The 12573-nt window shown below is 40.7% G+C and overlaps 7 protein-coding genes across 7 annotated transcripts; 5 read left to right on the top strand and 2 right to left on the bottom strand.

Moving 5' to 3' along the window:
- Positions 1-190: 190 nt before the first annotated feature.
- Positions 191-1953, top strand: ATC70_006997 (uncharacterized protein; the record flags this gene model as incomplete). Its single annotated transcript, XM_064826263.1, has 2 exons — positions 191-1043; positions 1109-1953. The coding sequence occupies 2 exons, from the start codon at positions 191-193 to the stop codon at positions 1951-1953; spliced, it is 1698 nt and encodes a 565-aa protein (XP_064676361.1).
- Positions 1954-3481: 1528 nt separating this feature from the next.
- HSV2 (Phosphatidylinositol 3,5-bisphosphate-binding protein) lies at positions 3482-4446 on the bottom strand (the record flags this gene model as incomplete). The annotated part of the gene is made up of 4 exons (XM_064826262.1): positions 3482-3913; positions 3972-4116; positions 4170-4383; positions 4434-4446. The coding sequence occupies 4 exons, from the start codon at positions 4444-4446 to the stop codon at positions 3482-3484; spliced, it is 804 nt and encodes a 267-aa protein (XP_064676360.1).
- A 606-nt stretch (positions 4447-5052) lies between these two features.
- On the top strand, positions 5053-5776 carry GTR2_1 (GTP-binding protein gtr2; the record flags this gene model as incomplete). The annotated part of the gene is made up of 3 exons (XM_064826261.1): positions 5053-5146; positions 5201-5329; positions 5394-5776. 3 exons carry the CDS (start codon positions 5053-5055, stop codon positions 5774-5776), a joined length of 606 nt encoding a protein of 201 aa, XP_064676359.1.
- Positions 5777-6191: 415 nt separating this feature from the next.
- On the top strand, positions 6192-6562 carry ATC70_006994 (uncharacterized protein; the record flags this gene model as incomplete). The annotated part of the gene is made up of 2 exons (XM_064826260.1): positions 6192-6238; positions 6298-6562. 2 exons carry the CDS (start codon positions 6192-6194, stop codon positions 6560-6562), a joined length of 312 nt encoding a protein of 103 aa, XP_064676358.1.
- A 1679-nt stretch (positions 6563-8241) lies between these two features.
- DPH3_1 (Diphthamide biosynthesis protein 3) lies at positions 8242-8698 on the top strand (the record flags this gene model as incomplete). The annotated part of the gene is made up of 3 exons (XM_064826259.1): positions 8242-8374; positions 8442-8560; positions 8612-8698. The coding sequence occupies 3 exons, from the start codon at positions 8242-8244 to the stop codon at positions 8696-8698; spliced, it is 339 nt and encodes a 112-aa protein (XP_064676357.1).
- A 217-nt stretch (positions 8699-8915) lies between these two features.
- YET3_1 (Endoplasmic reticulum transmembrane protein 3) lies at positions 8916-9405 on the top strand (the record flags this gene model as incomplete). The annotated part of the gene is made up of 3 exons (XM_064826258.1): positions 8916-8929; positions 9001-9263; positions 9323-9405. The coding sequence occupies 3 exons, from the start codon at positions 8916-8918 to the stop codon at positions 9403-9405; spliced, it is 360 nt and encodes a 119-aa protein (XP_064676356.1).
- Positions 9406-9694: 289 nt separating this feature from the next.
- ATC70_006991 (S1 motif domain-containing protein) lies at positions 9695-10608 on the bottom strand (the record flags this gene model as incomplete). The annotated part of the gene is made up of 3 exons (XM_064826257.1): positions 9695-10200; positions 10261-10411; positions 10465-10608. The coding sequence occupies 3 exons, from the start codon at positions 10606-10608 to the stop codon at positions 9695-9697; spliced, it is 801 nt and encodes a 266-aa protein (XP_064676355.1).
- Between the last annotated feature and the right edge of the window lie 1965 nt (positions 10609-12573).

Raw genomic sequence — 12573 nt, 5'->3', positions numbered from 1 at the left:
ATCATTTGTGTTTGTGTATGTGTGTTTGTGTCGTGTGTGTGTGTGAGGAGAGCTTAAGACATTCCTGGATAATATGATTTTGTAACCTTGAATTTCGATATAAATACAACACTCATTCAGCTCTTTCTCCCTTTTTTTTTATTCTCTCCCTATCCAAAACAAACTTACTTTCCTTTTTCCTATCCAAATCATGAAATTGTTGTCAGTCATTGCTGCCTGTGCTTTGGTTTCCGCTGGTGTTGAAGCCAAGACCTTCCTCTTCCCTATTCCTCAAGATGTTGCCTGGGCTGGTACCTCTACAACTCTCTCTAACAACTTCAAGATCTCTGGGGCTCAACACACTCACGTTAAGAGCGCTGCTAAACGCTACTTGTCATTGGTCAAGAGCGAGAAGTGGGTTCCAGTCCAAGTTGCCACTGACAAAACAAACGTCAAGCCTGTCAAGGGTCAATTGAAGGGCCTCAACATCAAGGTCAAGGACAACAAGGCTAAGCTCGACATCGATGTAGATGAATCCTACCAGTTGGACGTCCCCTCTCAAGGCGGTTATGCTACTCTTACTGCCAACACTTGGGTCGGTGCTCTCCGTGCATTGGAGACCTTCTCTCAATTAGTGGTTGCCGACGGTAAAAAATTGGTTGCTCACACTGCTACCATCAAGGATCAACCTTCTTATGGCCATCGTGGTATTTTGTTGGACACTTCTCGTAACTACTATCCCGTCAAGGATATCTTGCGTGTCATTGAAGCCCAAGCCTACAACAAGATGAACGTTTTGCACTGGCATGCAACTGACTCTCAATCATGGCCTTTGTACTTCAAGTCTCACCCTGAACTCTCTCAAAAGGGTGCCTACTCCAGCAAGGAAGTCTACACTCCTGCTGATGTCAAGAAGATTCTCTCCTTTGCTGAGAGCCGTGGTGTTCGTGTCGTTTTGGAAATTGATATGCCTGCTCACACTGCTACCATTGGTGAATCTCACCCTGATTACCTCATCTGCGCTGACGAGTTCTGGGCTGCTTACTCCGCTGAGCCTCCCGCTGGTATGTATTGAGCAATGTAAAGCTGCTGCTGAAAGAAATATTAACCAATTTTTTATGCATCATAGGTCAATTGAATCCTTTGAGTGACAAGGCTTTAGGTCTCGTCAAGGACATCATCAAGGAGGCCACTCACACTTTCCCCGATACCCTTTATCACACTGGTGGTGATGAAATTAACACTGCTTGTTGGGATTTGGATGCTGGTATTCAAAAGTACACCAAGAAGAACAACATGACCACCAGCGAAGTTTGGTTTGAGTGGACCAACAAGGTCTTGTCCTATGTCAACACCAAGACCGACAAGCGTCCTATCATTTGGGAGGATCCTATCAAGGATGGCGGAAGCTACCCTAAGAACACTGTTGTCCAATCCTGGGTCAAGCCTCATTCTGTCTACACCAAGCTTGGTCACGATGTCATTGTCTCCAACTACGATTACTTCTATCTGGATTGTGGTCACGGTGGTTGGGTAGGTAACGACGATCGTTACATTAGTCCTACTCAAACTGAAACTGCTGCTGATACTTTCAACTATGGTGGCGTCGGTGGCTCGTGGTGCGCTCCTTTCAAGACATGGCAACGTATTTACAGTTACGATATGACTTATGGTATTGAAAAGAACCATAAGGGTAAGGTTCTGGGTGGCGAAGTTGCCATGTGGGCTGAGCAAACTGGACCTACTGTCATTGACGGCCGTCTCTGGCCCCGTTCTGCTGCTGCTGCTGAAGTTTACTGGTCTGGTTCTTATGACAAGAAGGGTGCCAGACGTACTGTCAAGACTGCCTCTGAACGTTTCTACGACTGGGTGTTCCGTCTTCAAGCTCGTGGTATTGACGCTGAACCCGTTCAACCCAAATACTGTGCTCGCCATCCTGGTGCTTGTGATCTCAACGATCCTCATGCCAAATAAGATTAGAAACTAATTTTATAGTACAATATAACAACTTCAAATATAACTAATTGCTAATAAATTCAAACTAATGGAAGCACGTACTTTCATCTAGAGCGATTCCATATCTCTTAAGAGACTGTATTTTATTAGACGTCTTATGAGCAAAATGCTAGCTTGAGCACTGTTCATTCAACGCAATAAATGCATGTATCTCACTAGAGTTCACTTATTAAGTTTGCATTTTCAATCTGTAACTGCGAATCCAACTCTTTTCGAATGCTCCGTGTCCGTAGATATGGGGAAAATCTGTAAACGAGCAGATAGCGTAGCAGCATTATTTCTTACTACTCGAATATATGCAAATCACAGCCAAATTTGAATGGATTTAAGCCGTGTTTTCTCGTGTTATACGTCGTTTTGGACTGCCAGAATAGTACCAAACAATTGATCTCATCCAGCAGCTACTTTCTGACACCTTTGCTCAACTTTTTTGGGATCATCAAAAATCGACTCCAAATCATGAGTGATACCTCATGATTTTCATCGAAAATCAAGCGATCGCGTTTCTCACCTCAAAAACGAAGACTTTTACTAAGGTATATATTGAACCAAAATGATTGTATGGATCCAAAGCAACCCCTGAAGCTTTGTTTGTGCAACCTTTATATGGAAAATTTTGACATTTCCACCTAAAACGTCATTTCATATGTTCCGATATTACTCAATAAGTTTGTTATAAACATGCTTTTTAATGAGCACCATTAGATGCGGCTTGAAAAGTACTTGTAAAAAGCTTAAGGAAGTATGGGATGATCATTACGACTTTTATAGTCGAACCTAGCAAAATAGATCAATCGAGTCGAAAATCGATCAGAAATCAACGAATTGAAACGAAAGCGTTGGACTGGATTTAAAATAATTTTGGATGGCAAAATCAATGCCATGCTTATAATGGTGGTAACTGATGTTGTTGGAAGCCCACAAGCATGCCATTGCGAGTTGGAAAGTATTGTAGCTTAACTATATTGTTATGCTTTTGTGTGTGTTTTTTTATATTTGATTAATCCGACCGCAAATTCCAATGCGATTCTTGCAAAATATGATAGCAAATGTTACTCAACTAGTCTAGCTGTTTGCCATATTAGTATTCATGTTTCGCATGCAACTAGGCCAAAATATCAAATCCTGGTTACATGGCAAAGCCAGTATGAAAAAAAAAATACATCTTTTAAACTACTGGCAAGTGTGATACCGTGAACAGAATCGGCTTGAATCTAATGGTCTTCACAAGATGATAGTACTACACATGATATAGCGCAACACAACCGAACCATCTATGCATTGTCATTTGATTCAAGTGCGGCAATCGCCACTACCGTATGTTGTATCCTGTCTCAACAAATCAATATCATATTATTCGAACTACAGTTGGTTAGTGCACAGTTACTACACGTTTAGCCGACTTCTTATCTGCTGCTGGCAGTTGTTTGCCTAATGCACATTGCCGAGGTTCAACAGAATTTTTATTCATAAAGCCATCTAATGTCTATGATGTGGGCTTGCTGTTCTCCTCTTTGTCTTTCTCTTTCTTGCCGTCTTGTCTATACTTGATGTAATCCTTCTGTTGATGCCTATGGCTGAATTTAGCTGACTTCTGTGCTTGATATGTGCTTTGGATCAAGTTGTAGAAAAACTTGTAGTAAAACATGAGATTGTCATATTTTCCATCATAAGGTGCCTCATAGGTCTCTCCGAATTCACGATAAAGATAATAGATGGCCTCAATTGTCGCTAAATGCTGATCATCTACATTTTGAAAGCGCCAGAAATGAGTTTTGCGTGGTGCGATAGTAACTCTCTGCATTTTCTTGAGAATAGGTGTATTGTTGGTAATTTGCTTCGCTTGGATCCATGTACCATCAATCACAACAATGCGATCAAATGATTCTCGGGGTATATCAGTCAACTGTTTTGCACTCTACAAAGGATACGTCTGTCAGAAAACTGCGATCCCAATGCTGCATTGAAGAACTTACTGGACCGGGGAATAGCAGCAGTGTTCTCTCTGGGTCAGTGAAATCAGGCACTTCTGGCCATGTATGAATATCTACATCGTCTTGGGCGATTATCTTGGCATGAATGGCTGTCGATTTGCCATCCAGCTCTTTGTGATGCTTGATGCTATCTACCATGTCAGAAGTCAAATCATTTCAAGGGTCAGATAAAGAGCTTACACGTCTAAATGAACAGGAAGCTTGACCGATGGTAAAGTTGATCTCTCCATGCCAACTACTTTGTGGCATTTGTAGCAAAAGTATTTGACAGTTTTCTTGCAGGTTGGACAGGTTGAGCGTTGCTGAATGTCTTTCAAGGCCTGATCATCTGCTATTTTCAATTGATCAAAAGGACCCTTTATTGTTTGATCCAATTTCCTCTTTTTGTTGGCTTCTGCTCTCAATTGTTAGTCCTATAGTTGCATTTCGACACTATTAGTATACCTTCTTGGCTCATTGGATTGATGAAATGAAGGGAAAGGAAAAAATTCCTGGGAGATTTTGTGACTCCATTGACCTTGATGCGATGAGCAGCGAGCTGAGACATTCATTATGCGTCTTGGGAGAGGAAGATTTGCATCTTGGAAGAGGAGGATTTATATCAAAGCCGAAGCTAATGGCTATATGAAGGACGCAAGCAATTTGAAAGCTCATCGATATAAAACAATTGCATTAAATCTCAAGAAAATCCCTATTATAATTGATTCATGAGATTAGATCAAGTTGACATTTGATCTGATTGTACAGGATCAACAGCTCTTCTCCGTTGATGTGCTGCGATCAAATAACCAACTGAAAAACGCAATGTATAGTAATGCATTCACTTATTTTTTGGGAGACATACCGAGATAAATGCAATGTAGTTTTCGCTTTCATTAGCTAACCTTAACTGCAAAATGAACGATTTACATCCGTGCCTTAGAGAGAGATGGCATGCCCCTCGTATAATTGGTGGCTTTTGGATCTAACAGCCAATTGAAATCTTCCTCCAGAATCTACAATAGCAGCTGTTTTTTTTCTTTTTGACATTTTTATTCAACCCCTACACTATTTACAATATCAAATGGCACTTCGAATTTTGAGTAGACCTGTCGGTTTGGTGCATAAGCCAGCTTTGAAGATTACACCCTCATTACTGAGATCATCCTATTCAGCTGGTAAGGCATGAACTGCATTTTTGATTTAGGATTGCTCTGATATGGTACATGTAGCTGCTTCGACAAACAACAACGACAAGGCTAGCAAGCCAACAGACACCAGCACTACCGCCGAGTCTGCTACATCCACAAACACTGCAACACCAGCTACTGAGAAAGATGATGTTGTGAAATCAGAAAAGGGTAAATTGAAAGGTTTATACTAAACGTGGAGGAAATGAAGAGCTAAAATCCTGATGGCCTATAGTTGAGGAATTACAGGAAGATGGCAAAAAGAAGAAAAAGGTCAAGGTGGAGGAACCCGAAGAGGGCTATGCCTATGGAGCACATCATTGGAACATGGAGCGCGGATCAGCCATCACTTTGATCCCACTGGTCAGTACACAACTTATCTATGGTGCACATCCAATAGTAGATGGATTATTAGGTGTTGTTTTGCCCTACCACATCTATATGGGTTTTGATTCTTGTATCACAGATTATATCCCCAAGCGTGTCTATCCACGACTGCACAAAGTAGCAAATTGGACATTGACAGGTACAACAGGTCTTGTCATGTGGGGATGCTACGAGTTCAATACAAATGATATCGGAATCACTGAGTTTATGCAGAGATTATTTGCCGCTTAATCATGTTTAATTGAATAAACTTGTTGTTCCATTCATTTACATGAAGCATTGTTGGATAAGCACATTGGTGCGAAAACTAACAACCCCGAATCCGAAATTTATCCGAGCTTTTAGTTGGTGATAGCAATTGTAAATCAAGAATTGAATCGTAGGCATGATGGCAACAAACAGTGGGCTTCAACGATCCAGAATCCAGGTTTTGTGCAGTAAAAAGTGTGTTGAGAGAGTTTGTTTATATTCCTTTTGACAGCTGCTATCCAATGCAGCAGCAGCTCTTACCAAATAACCATTTGATGAATCATTCGTGACGCTTTGTGCGGGGGGTGGTAGTGGGGGTACAGGAACCAAATTACTTGGATATAAAAGCTGTGGATTGTGAAAGGTCTTTTGACCATATACACATCAATTTAACAAAATGTCTCATCATCCTTCTTATACCTTGGCTGGCTTGTGCGCTGTTGGGTAAGTGAGTGGGAGAAATGTACCTGTCTACATGCATTAACGCGATTTTGTCATGAAAGCGGTGTCGCTGGATTCGCCAAAACTCGCTCAGTTCCTTCCTTGGTCGCTGGTCTTGGTGTTGGTGCCCTTTACGGCGCTGCTGGTTATTTAATTCAACAAAACAGAGATTATGGCCATGAAACTGCTGTTGCTGCATCTACTTTGTTGGGTGGTGCTATGATTCCCCGTGCTCTCAAGACCAGAAAGCCAGTTCCTATTGCCTTGTCTGTCATTTCTCTTGCTGCCGGTGGATACTACGTCAAGAAGGTTATTGAATACAGTTAAATCAACTTGCACAAAATAAAACAGTTAACATGACAACAGAGATCAAAGAGGTAGAAACGCATGAGGTTTGGATTAAATGTGATGTTGGGATGTGATGAATGAATTTACACATAAGCTATCACTACTTTTCAAAGACTATGCGGCTGTCAAATTGACTCTACAGTGATATATTGAGCGTACATGCGAAATGGCAGATTAGATGCTGCTAAAATGTAGCTTTCTCGAATACAGTATATATCATAGCATAATAAATGTATTGTCCCTACACATTTTTAAAGCCTCAAAAAGAAAAGAAGTTGATCTAGCAAGTATTTTGATAGACTGGCGTTATTAAATATAGAATCCAAAGAAAATAGCATGGCTAACGGTAGTGCTATGTAATTTGCCACCTACTTTTTATACGCCTCAAAAGCATCTATTACTGTATTGCCTTTATGGTTAAAAGGGCATTGAGTTTGCCAGCCTACCCTACAAGCCAAAATCAATTCAAGCTCAGAGTCATAGTTGACTCTAGGTTGGTGCTAGATTGGACAGCTTTTGATAATTTTTCGACTCGATTGATCTATTCTTGCAGATTCGACTAAGCAAAATATGATAATCATCCTATGGTTCTTTAAGCTTTCTTGGAGTGCTTTTCAAGGCGCATTCAATGGTATCAAGTAAAATAGATGTTTTGAATAAACTTATTGAGCAATTTATGAAAATATGAAAACAGGTTTCTGGCCAAAAAGTCGAGATTTTACATATCAAGGTCCCACAAAAATGATTTCAGAGGCTACGTTAGATCGATAGGAACATCTTGATTCCATACATACCATAGTAAAAGTCTTCATTTTCAAGGTCAAAAACGCGATCGTTTGATTTTCGATGAAAACCATGAGGGGTACTTCATGCTTTCTGGTCGAATTTTGGCCATGTTTTTTTGGTCCTCAAAAAGTTGAGCAAAGGTGTCAGGTAGTTGCTGCCAAATGAGAGCAATTGTTTAGTGCTATTTTGATGGTCTAAAACGGCCTTTAATGCGAGAAAACACAGCACGAATACACCCAGGTTTTGCTGTATTAGGCACACTCTTTGACTGAAAAGGGTTCATAATAGTATGTTGCTTGCCCGTATATGAAGTAGCTACGTGTATATGGATGTAGAGCATCACATAAGCATCAGATCCACAGATAATATGAAGGGTTTTCATGTGTAAGTAGAGGGTCGAAATAAAAATAGCAGTATTTTGTTAAAATACGCAAGGGCAATTGGTAGCGCAAGCTGCTGCGGTGCAGGTTGGTTCTCACCAAAGTGAAGTGAAGGCAGAGAGCCATCCGAAGCGTAAGCACTCGTAATTCATAATACCATCTTTATTTATTGCAGCCAGAAGCCCAGGCGAGTTGCTCTGGTTTTGATAGGCCATCACAAAGAACTACCATTTTTCTTTGAATTGACTTGATGGCTTCTGTTTGAATTAGGCTCATTTAATGCGTAACAGCTGGCTTGAACTCTACATGGATGCAATGCTGTTGTAGGTGCCTTTAGCTACATCTGATGCTACTGTGTAATGCGATCCATTCAAACTTGTTATCGGAGAGTCAATGTAAATCACAGCAGTTTGAAGGGACCCTTCTGCAAATCTGCACCCACTACTCTTTCATTTTCTCTGCAACATCCGGGGTTGTGAGCCAATATAAGCAATGACAGAACATACAACAACACATGAAGACAAGGATGCCACCGCATTCTTTGAAGAAGTTGAAAAAGAAAAGAAGAATGATTATGAGACATGCAGTGCATCTCAGGCATTTGATGCCGTATTCCAATGTTACAGTAAAGTGATTGTATACATGACATGTCATTGTATGCCTGCATTCTCACAGCATCTACAACCTTATAGCGCTCGGATCACAGGCCATCAACTATTATCGATATGGCACAAAAAAGGATTGTTCTGGAAAATGGGATGATTTCAAGTTTTGTCTCAAAACAAAGACCAAATCCTCTGAAATTGCAGATGTAAGTTGCCTGATGAACACATAATAAGCGGGATTTAACCAGGATGGTTAGGCCATGATCAAAGAGCATCAAGCAGCCAAAGAAAGTCTAAAGAAGAGAGGACGCAACTCGGAAGAGGTCTGGGAGGCTAGACAGTAGTAGTAATGCGAAGCCAATTGTAATTTATATCCATCTTGTACATTTATAATTCCAGTAAAGTGATTTCAAAGTGGCTTGTTTGATTTTTTTTAGCTTGCAATTCGCTTTGTAACCCCCCCCTCCTCCTCCCTTCAACAAGCGATACGCGGATTACTTTTTTCTTTTTCCCTTTTTTCCTTTCCATTATACACTTGAACTCACAGTAAAAATAAACAAGATGAAGTTGGTTAGGTAATAATCTTGCTAGAGCCTGTTTATGTTGGGCTTGTGGTGCGGTATCCAATAACACCCAATGTCTGTAGATTTTTGATGAAATTGAACAACGAGACAGTCTCTGTCGAAATGAAGAATGGCACAGTTGTTCACGGCACTATCACAGGCGTTGATATGAGCATGAATACACACTTGAAGACAGTAAAGATGACCGTCAAAAATAGAGATCCTGTCAGTTTAGATACCTTGAGTATCCGTGGTAACACTATCCGTTGTGTTATTTTGCCTGATAGTCTGCCGTTAGATACACTTTTGATCGACGATTCACCTAAATCAAAAAAGAAGCATGATGGTAAGCACACACGGCTTTGCTCATTTCACGCTTTGCAAATGTACTGACGCTGCCTTTAGATGACGGTGCTGGTCGTGGTCGTGGAAGAGGCATGTCGCGTGGACGTGGTGGACGTGGTGGCAGAGGCAGAGGTGGACGTTAAGCAGCAATATGGAGCAGCAGCAAATGATAACAGCAAACAACATGAACAACCCTCAACAATCAACACCAACGATATACATGTATACGCAAACAAAAAAAATAAACACACGCTTGATACTCAAACAATGCACCTTTTTTTCCTACTTTACATACATGCTAGAAAACCAGCTAACATTGTACATAAAGTGTATTTATTCATTTATGTCCTTGAATGCGTTCGTGTCTTTGCAAAGCGTCTAAGCGAGTAAACTTCTTACCACATGCACGGCAATAGCAAAGCGGTCGGTTCTTCATGTGAATGGATTGATGTCTTGATAGGTCGTAGGATCTGCGAAATGCCTGGCAGCATGCTTTGCCACTGCTATCCACATGGTCGCAGACGAATTGTGTTTGATGGGGGGCACACTACCTCCTCTGGTCCGCTTTTTGTAGGTCATGGTTCTTGCATTAGCAGTACTAGAGGAATAAGGGGATGCAGAAGCAGACACTGGTGAGAGAGGGAGCATGTGAATAGGAGCTAGTTGTGGGCTGTCAAGCAGGTATGATAGGGAAGGTAATTTATGATTGCTGCCAGCAGGAGACCAATGAATAGGTGGAGAGGTGATGATGTTTGATAGTGTGGGTAGTTTTCGCTTATGGCTGTATGTTGTATTGAATTGGATCAAATCTTGCTCAAATGAGATTCCCGAGTCTTTTCGCATAGGGAGTGGTGTTGGCGAAGGCAAGGACGAGAGTACGGTTTCTGCTGGATTCATTCTTATCACTATGGGCTTGATGATATGGAAGGGTTCTTTGCCTAAAAGCCATTTTATGAGATGGGTGTGTATGTCAGTGGTCGTTGCACTGTGAAGCTTACCATGCATCTTCATCAGCTTGAACTCCAGTCTACTCTTCTCTGTAATGGCTCTCAAGGCATTATGAAGACCATAGTCATTGTTGAATTTGAACTTGTAGCTGTCATCTTGCTGAATGATCATGTAATACTCTTGGATGTAGAGCTTATTCAGCTATGCAACGGGTTAGTTTACAGAGCAATGGTTGGGCTCGCAGTGTCAGTTACCCTTGAATGATACTGAATCTCCCGTAGCAGATCAATGTATCGAGGCGGTTCATTGTCATGCACAAACATGTGTAGTAAAAAATCCAACGATGGTAGATCTTCGATCTGAACCCTGTTTTCGTCAGTGAAATAAGGTTTAGTCATTGGTTGCCCATGCATCATGGGGCATGAAAGACAGCACTCACCGGAATTGATAGACGTTATTGTTCATGAAGGAAAGGGCGATGTGTATAAAGTAGAGGGAAACAGAGAGAGAGAGAGAGAGAAAGAGAGAGAGAAAGGAAGAGAAAAGAGTATGTAAAGAGGTTCTTTATATATAGACACATAGAGCAGACATTATTTCTAATACATAACATTTACATGTGTTTTGTTTTATTCTACCATTGATTCACAGAAAGAGAGAAGAGGGAGTGGCAATAGGAGTATATCATACCTTTATGAAGAAAACTCACAGAAAGAATCGAATGTCAGAGGACAAAGCTCTTTGGCTCACTTGTAAATAGATGCAAGTATTATACCAAGTGGCTAACTATATGCGAAAACCCTGAAGTGATCCTTTCTCTTTATCCACACTGTGAAGAAAACATTCAAGTAGAGCGTCTCCTCAGTCTTATTGAGAAAACCAGCATACGCACACACATACACATGCCTGTATACTACGATATGATATTCAAACATCATACGACCTTGTCTGTTAGAAAAGAGGAGATCTATTGTGGCTGTCATGTAATTCAACTGTAAGCAATGTCTGTAGTTGCGCGCACTTTGTTTCTCGGCTGACATGATCTAATGTAGGTGTGTATGATCAGGTACTGCCGTTGAGTGTGCCACTTGGATTGCTTTTCAAGGTGCAGCGTGTTGTATAGACCTGAAAAGTTTGCAAACAGTGGATATATGGAACAATGCCATGATGAAGTGATACGACTGTACGTTTTTTTCTTTCTCTTCCCCCCCCCCACCCCCATGTAGCCCCTGTTCCTGAACATAACAATCATAATAAATCTATTTAAAAAACGATTTCTTCATATAAGAAATCAAAAATGAAATGAAAGAAGCAAGGACAAGAACAAAAATGAAATGCTGTATACTACAGGCAATTTTTCAAGAAAAAAAAAAGTTGTTTACGTACCTGTAAGAGGTGCATATCAGGCTAAAGTATGATAGTTGTAATGCCCAAACTGTTCAAATTTTGAGGCTCGCGTCCCTTTTCGTGTCTCCCTAAGTATATCGTATATATATATATATATGCCTTTTTGTGTTTATGATTATACTTGCATCTGTAAGCCCATTGTCGGTGCTATTGCTTATTCAGGAAATAGTACAAACCTTGGGTGAGGAGAGCAACAGGAGATACTACCGATTGTCTGTCAGTTGTGATCTGCGATGAATGATTAAACTGGCAATGACAGCAAATGGTTCATAGTATTGCGTCTGTAAATGGTGCTCTATACCAAACTCTACACAGCGTGCACAATCAACTCTTTGGGACGTTCGCAATGCAATGTACAGTGCATTGGCTTCTACAAGAGAATGTATTTGCACACACATTCATATTAAAGGCTCCTGGATGCCTCCGGTAGACATTTATGAAATGCTGTTTTTGTAATAGGTTACAAGGTACATGGCTAGCATAAAAAAGTTGCAGATAGGATCCATGTACATTGGTTTTGTTGCACTGTTTCAGTCAAAATGGGTCGCGAGGTTCTTCTTGCTTTATCTTGACAATCTGTAGAGACGATCCTCATTTATCTGATCAAAACTTTAATCAGGTCGAATGCTGCTCTTGATCGTGGCTACCTAATTTTGAGCCATTGCTAAAGTGACATTTGTCTCGAATACAAGATTACTATTGGTGCAGCTCCCACTAATCAATGGATGCTTCTTTTCTATATTGAATGGATTTAAAGCAATGTATTTGTTGAACAGCCGCTTTAGAGTGTGTAGTTGTAATTTGAACCAATGCAGTTTATCAGAATGATGGTCGATGGAAAAAACAAAACATCTTTTAGCTTCTTCATAGTGACTACATGCAATAGCACTGAATCATCTTTCCGCTTTTTAATGATCGTGGGAAACATTCAGCTGGACGAAATAGCGTAATGGCTACAA

The sequence above is a fragment of the Mucor velutinosus genome, assembly GCF_035048745.1.
Source record: "Mucor velutinosus strain NIH1002 chromosome Unknown tig00001549, whole genome shotgun sequence".
NCBI lineage: Eukaryota > Fungi > Mucoromycota > Mucoromycetes > Mucorales > Mucoraceae > Mucor > Mucor velutinosus.
Note: the sequence above shows the minus strand (reverse complement) of the source record. Positions and strands in the feature narration are given on the sequence as shown.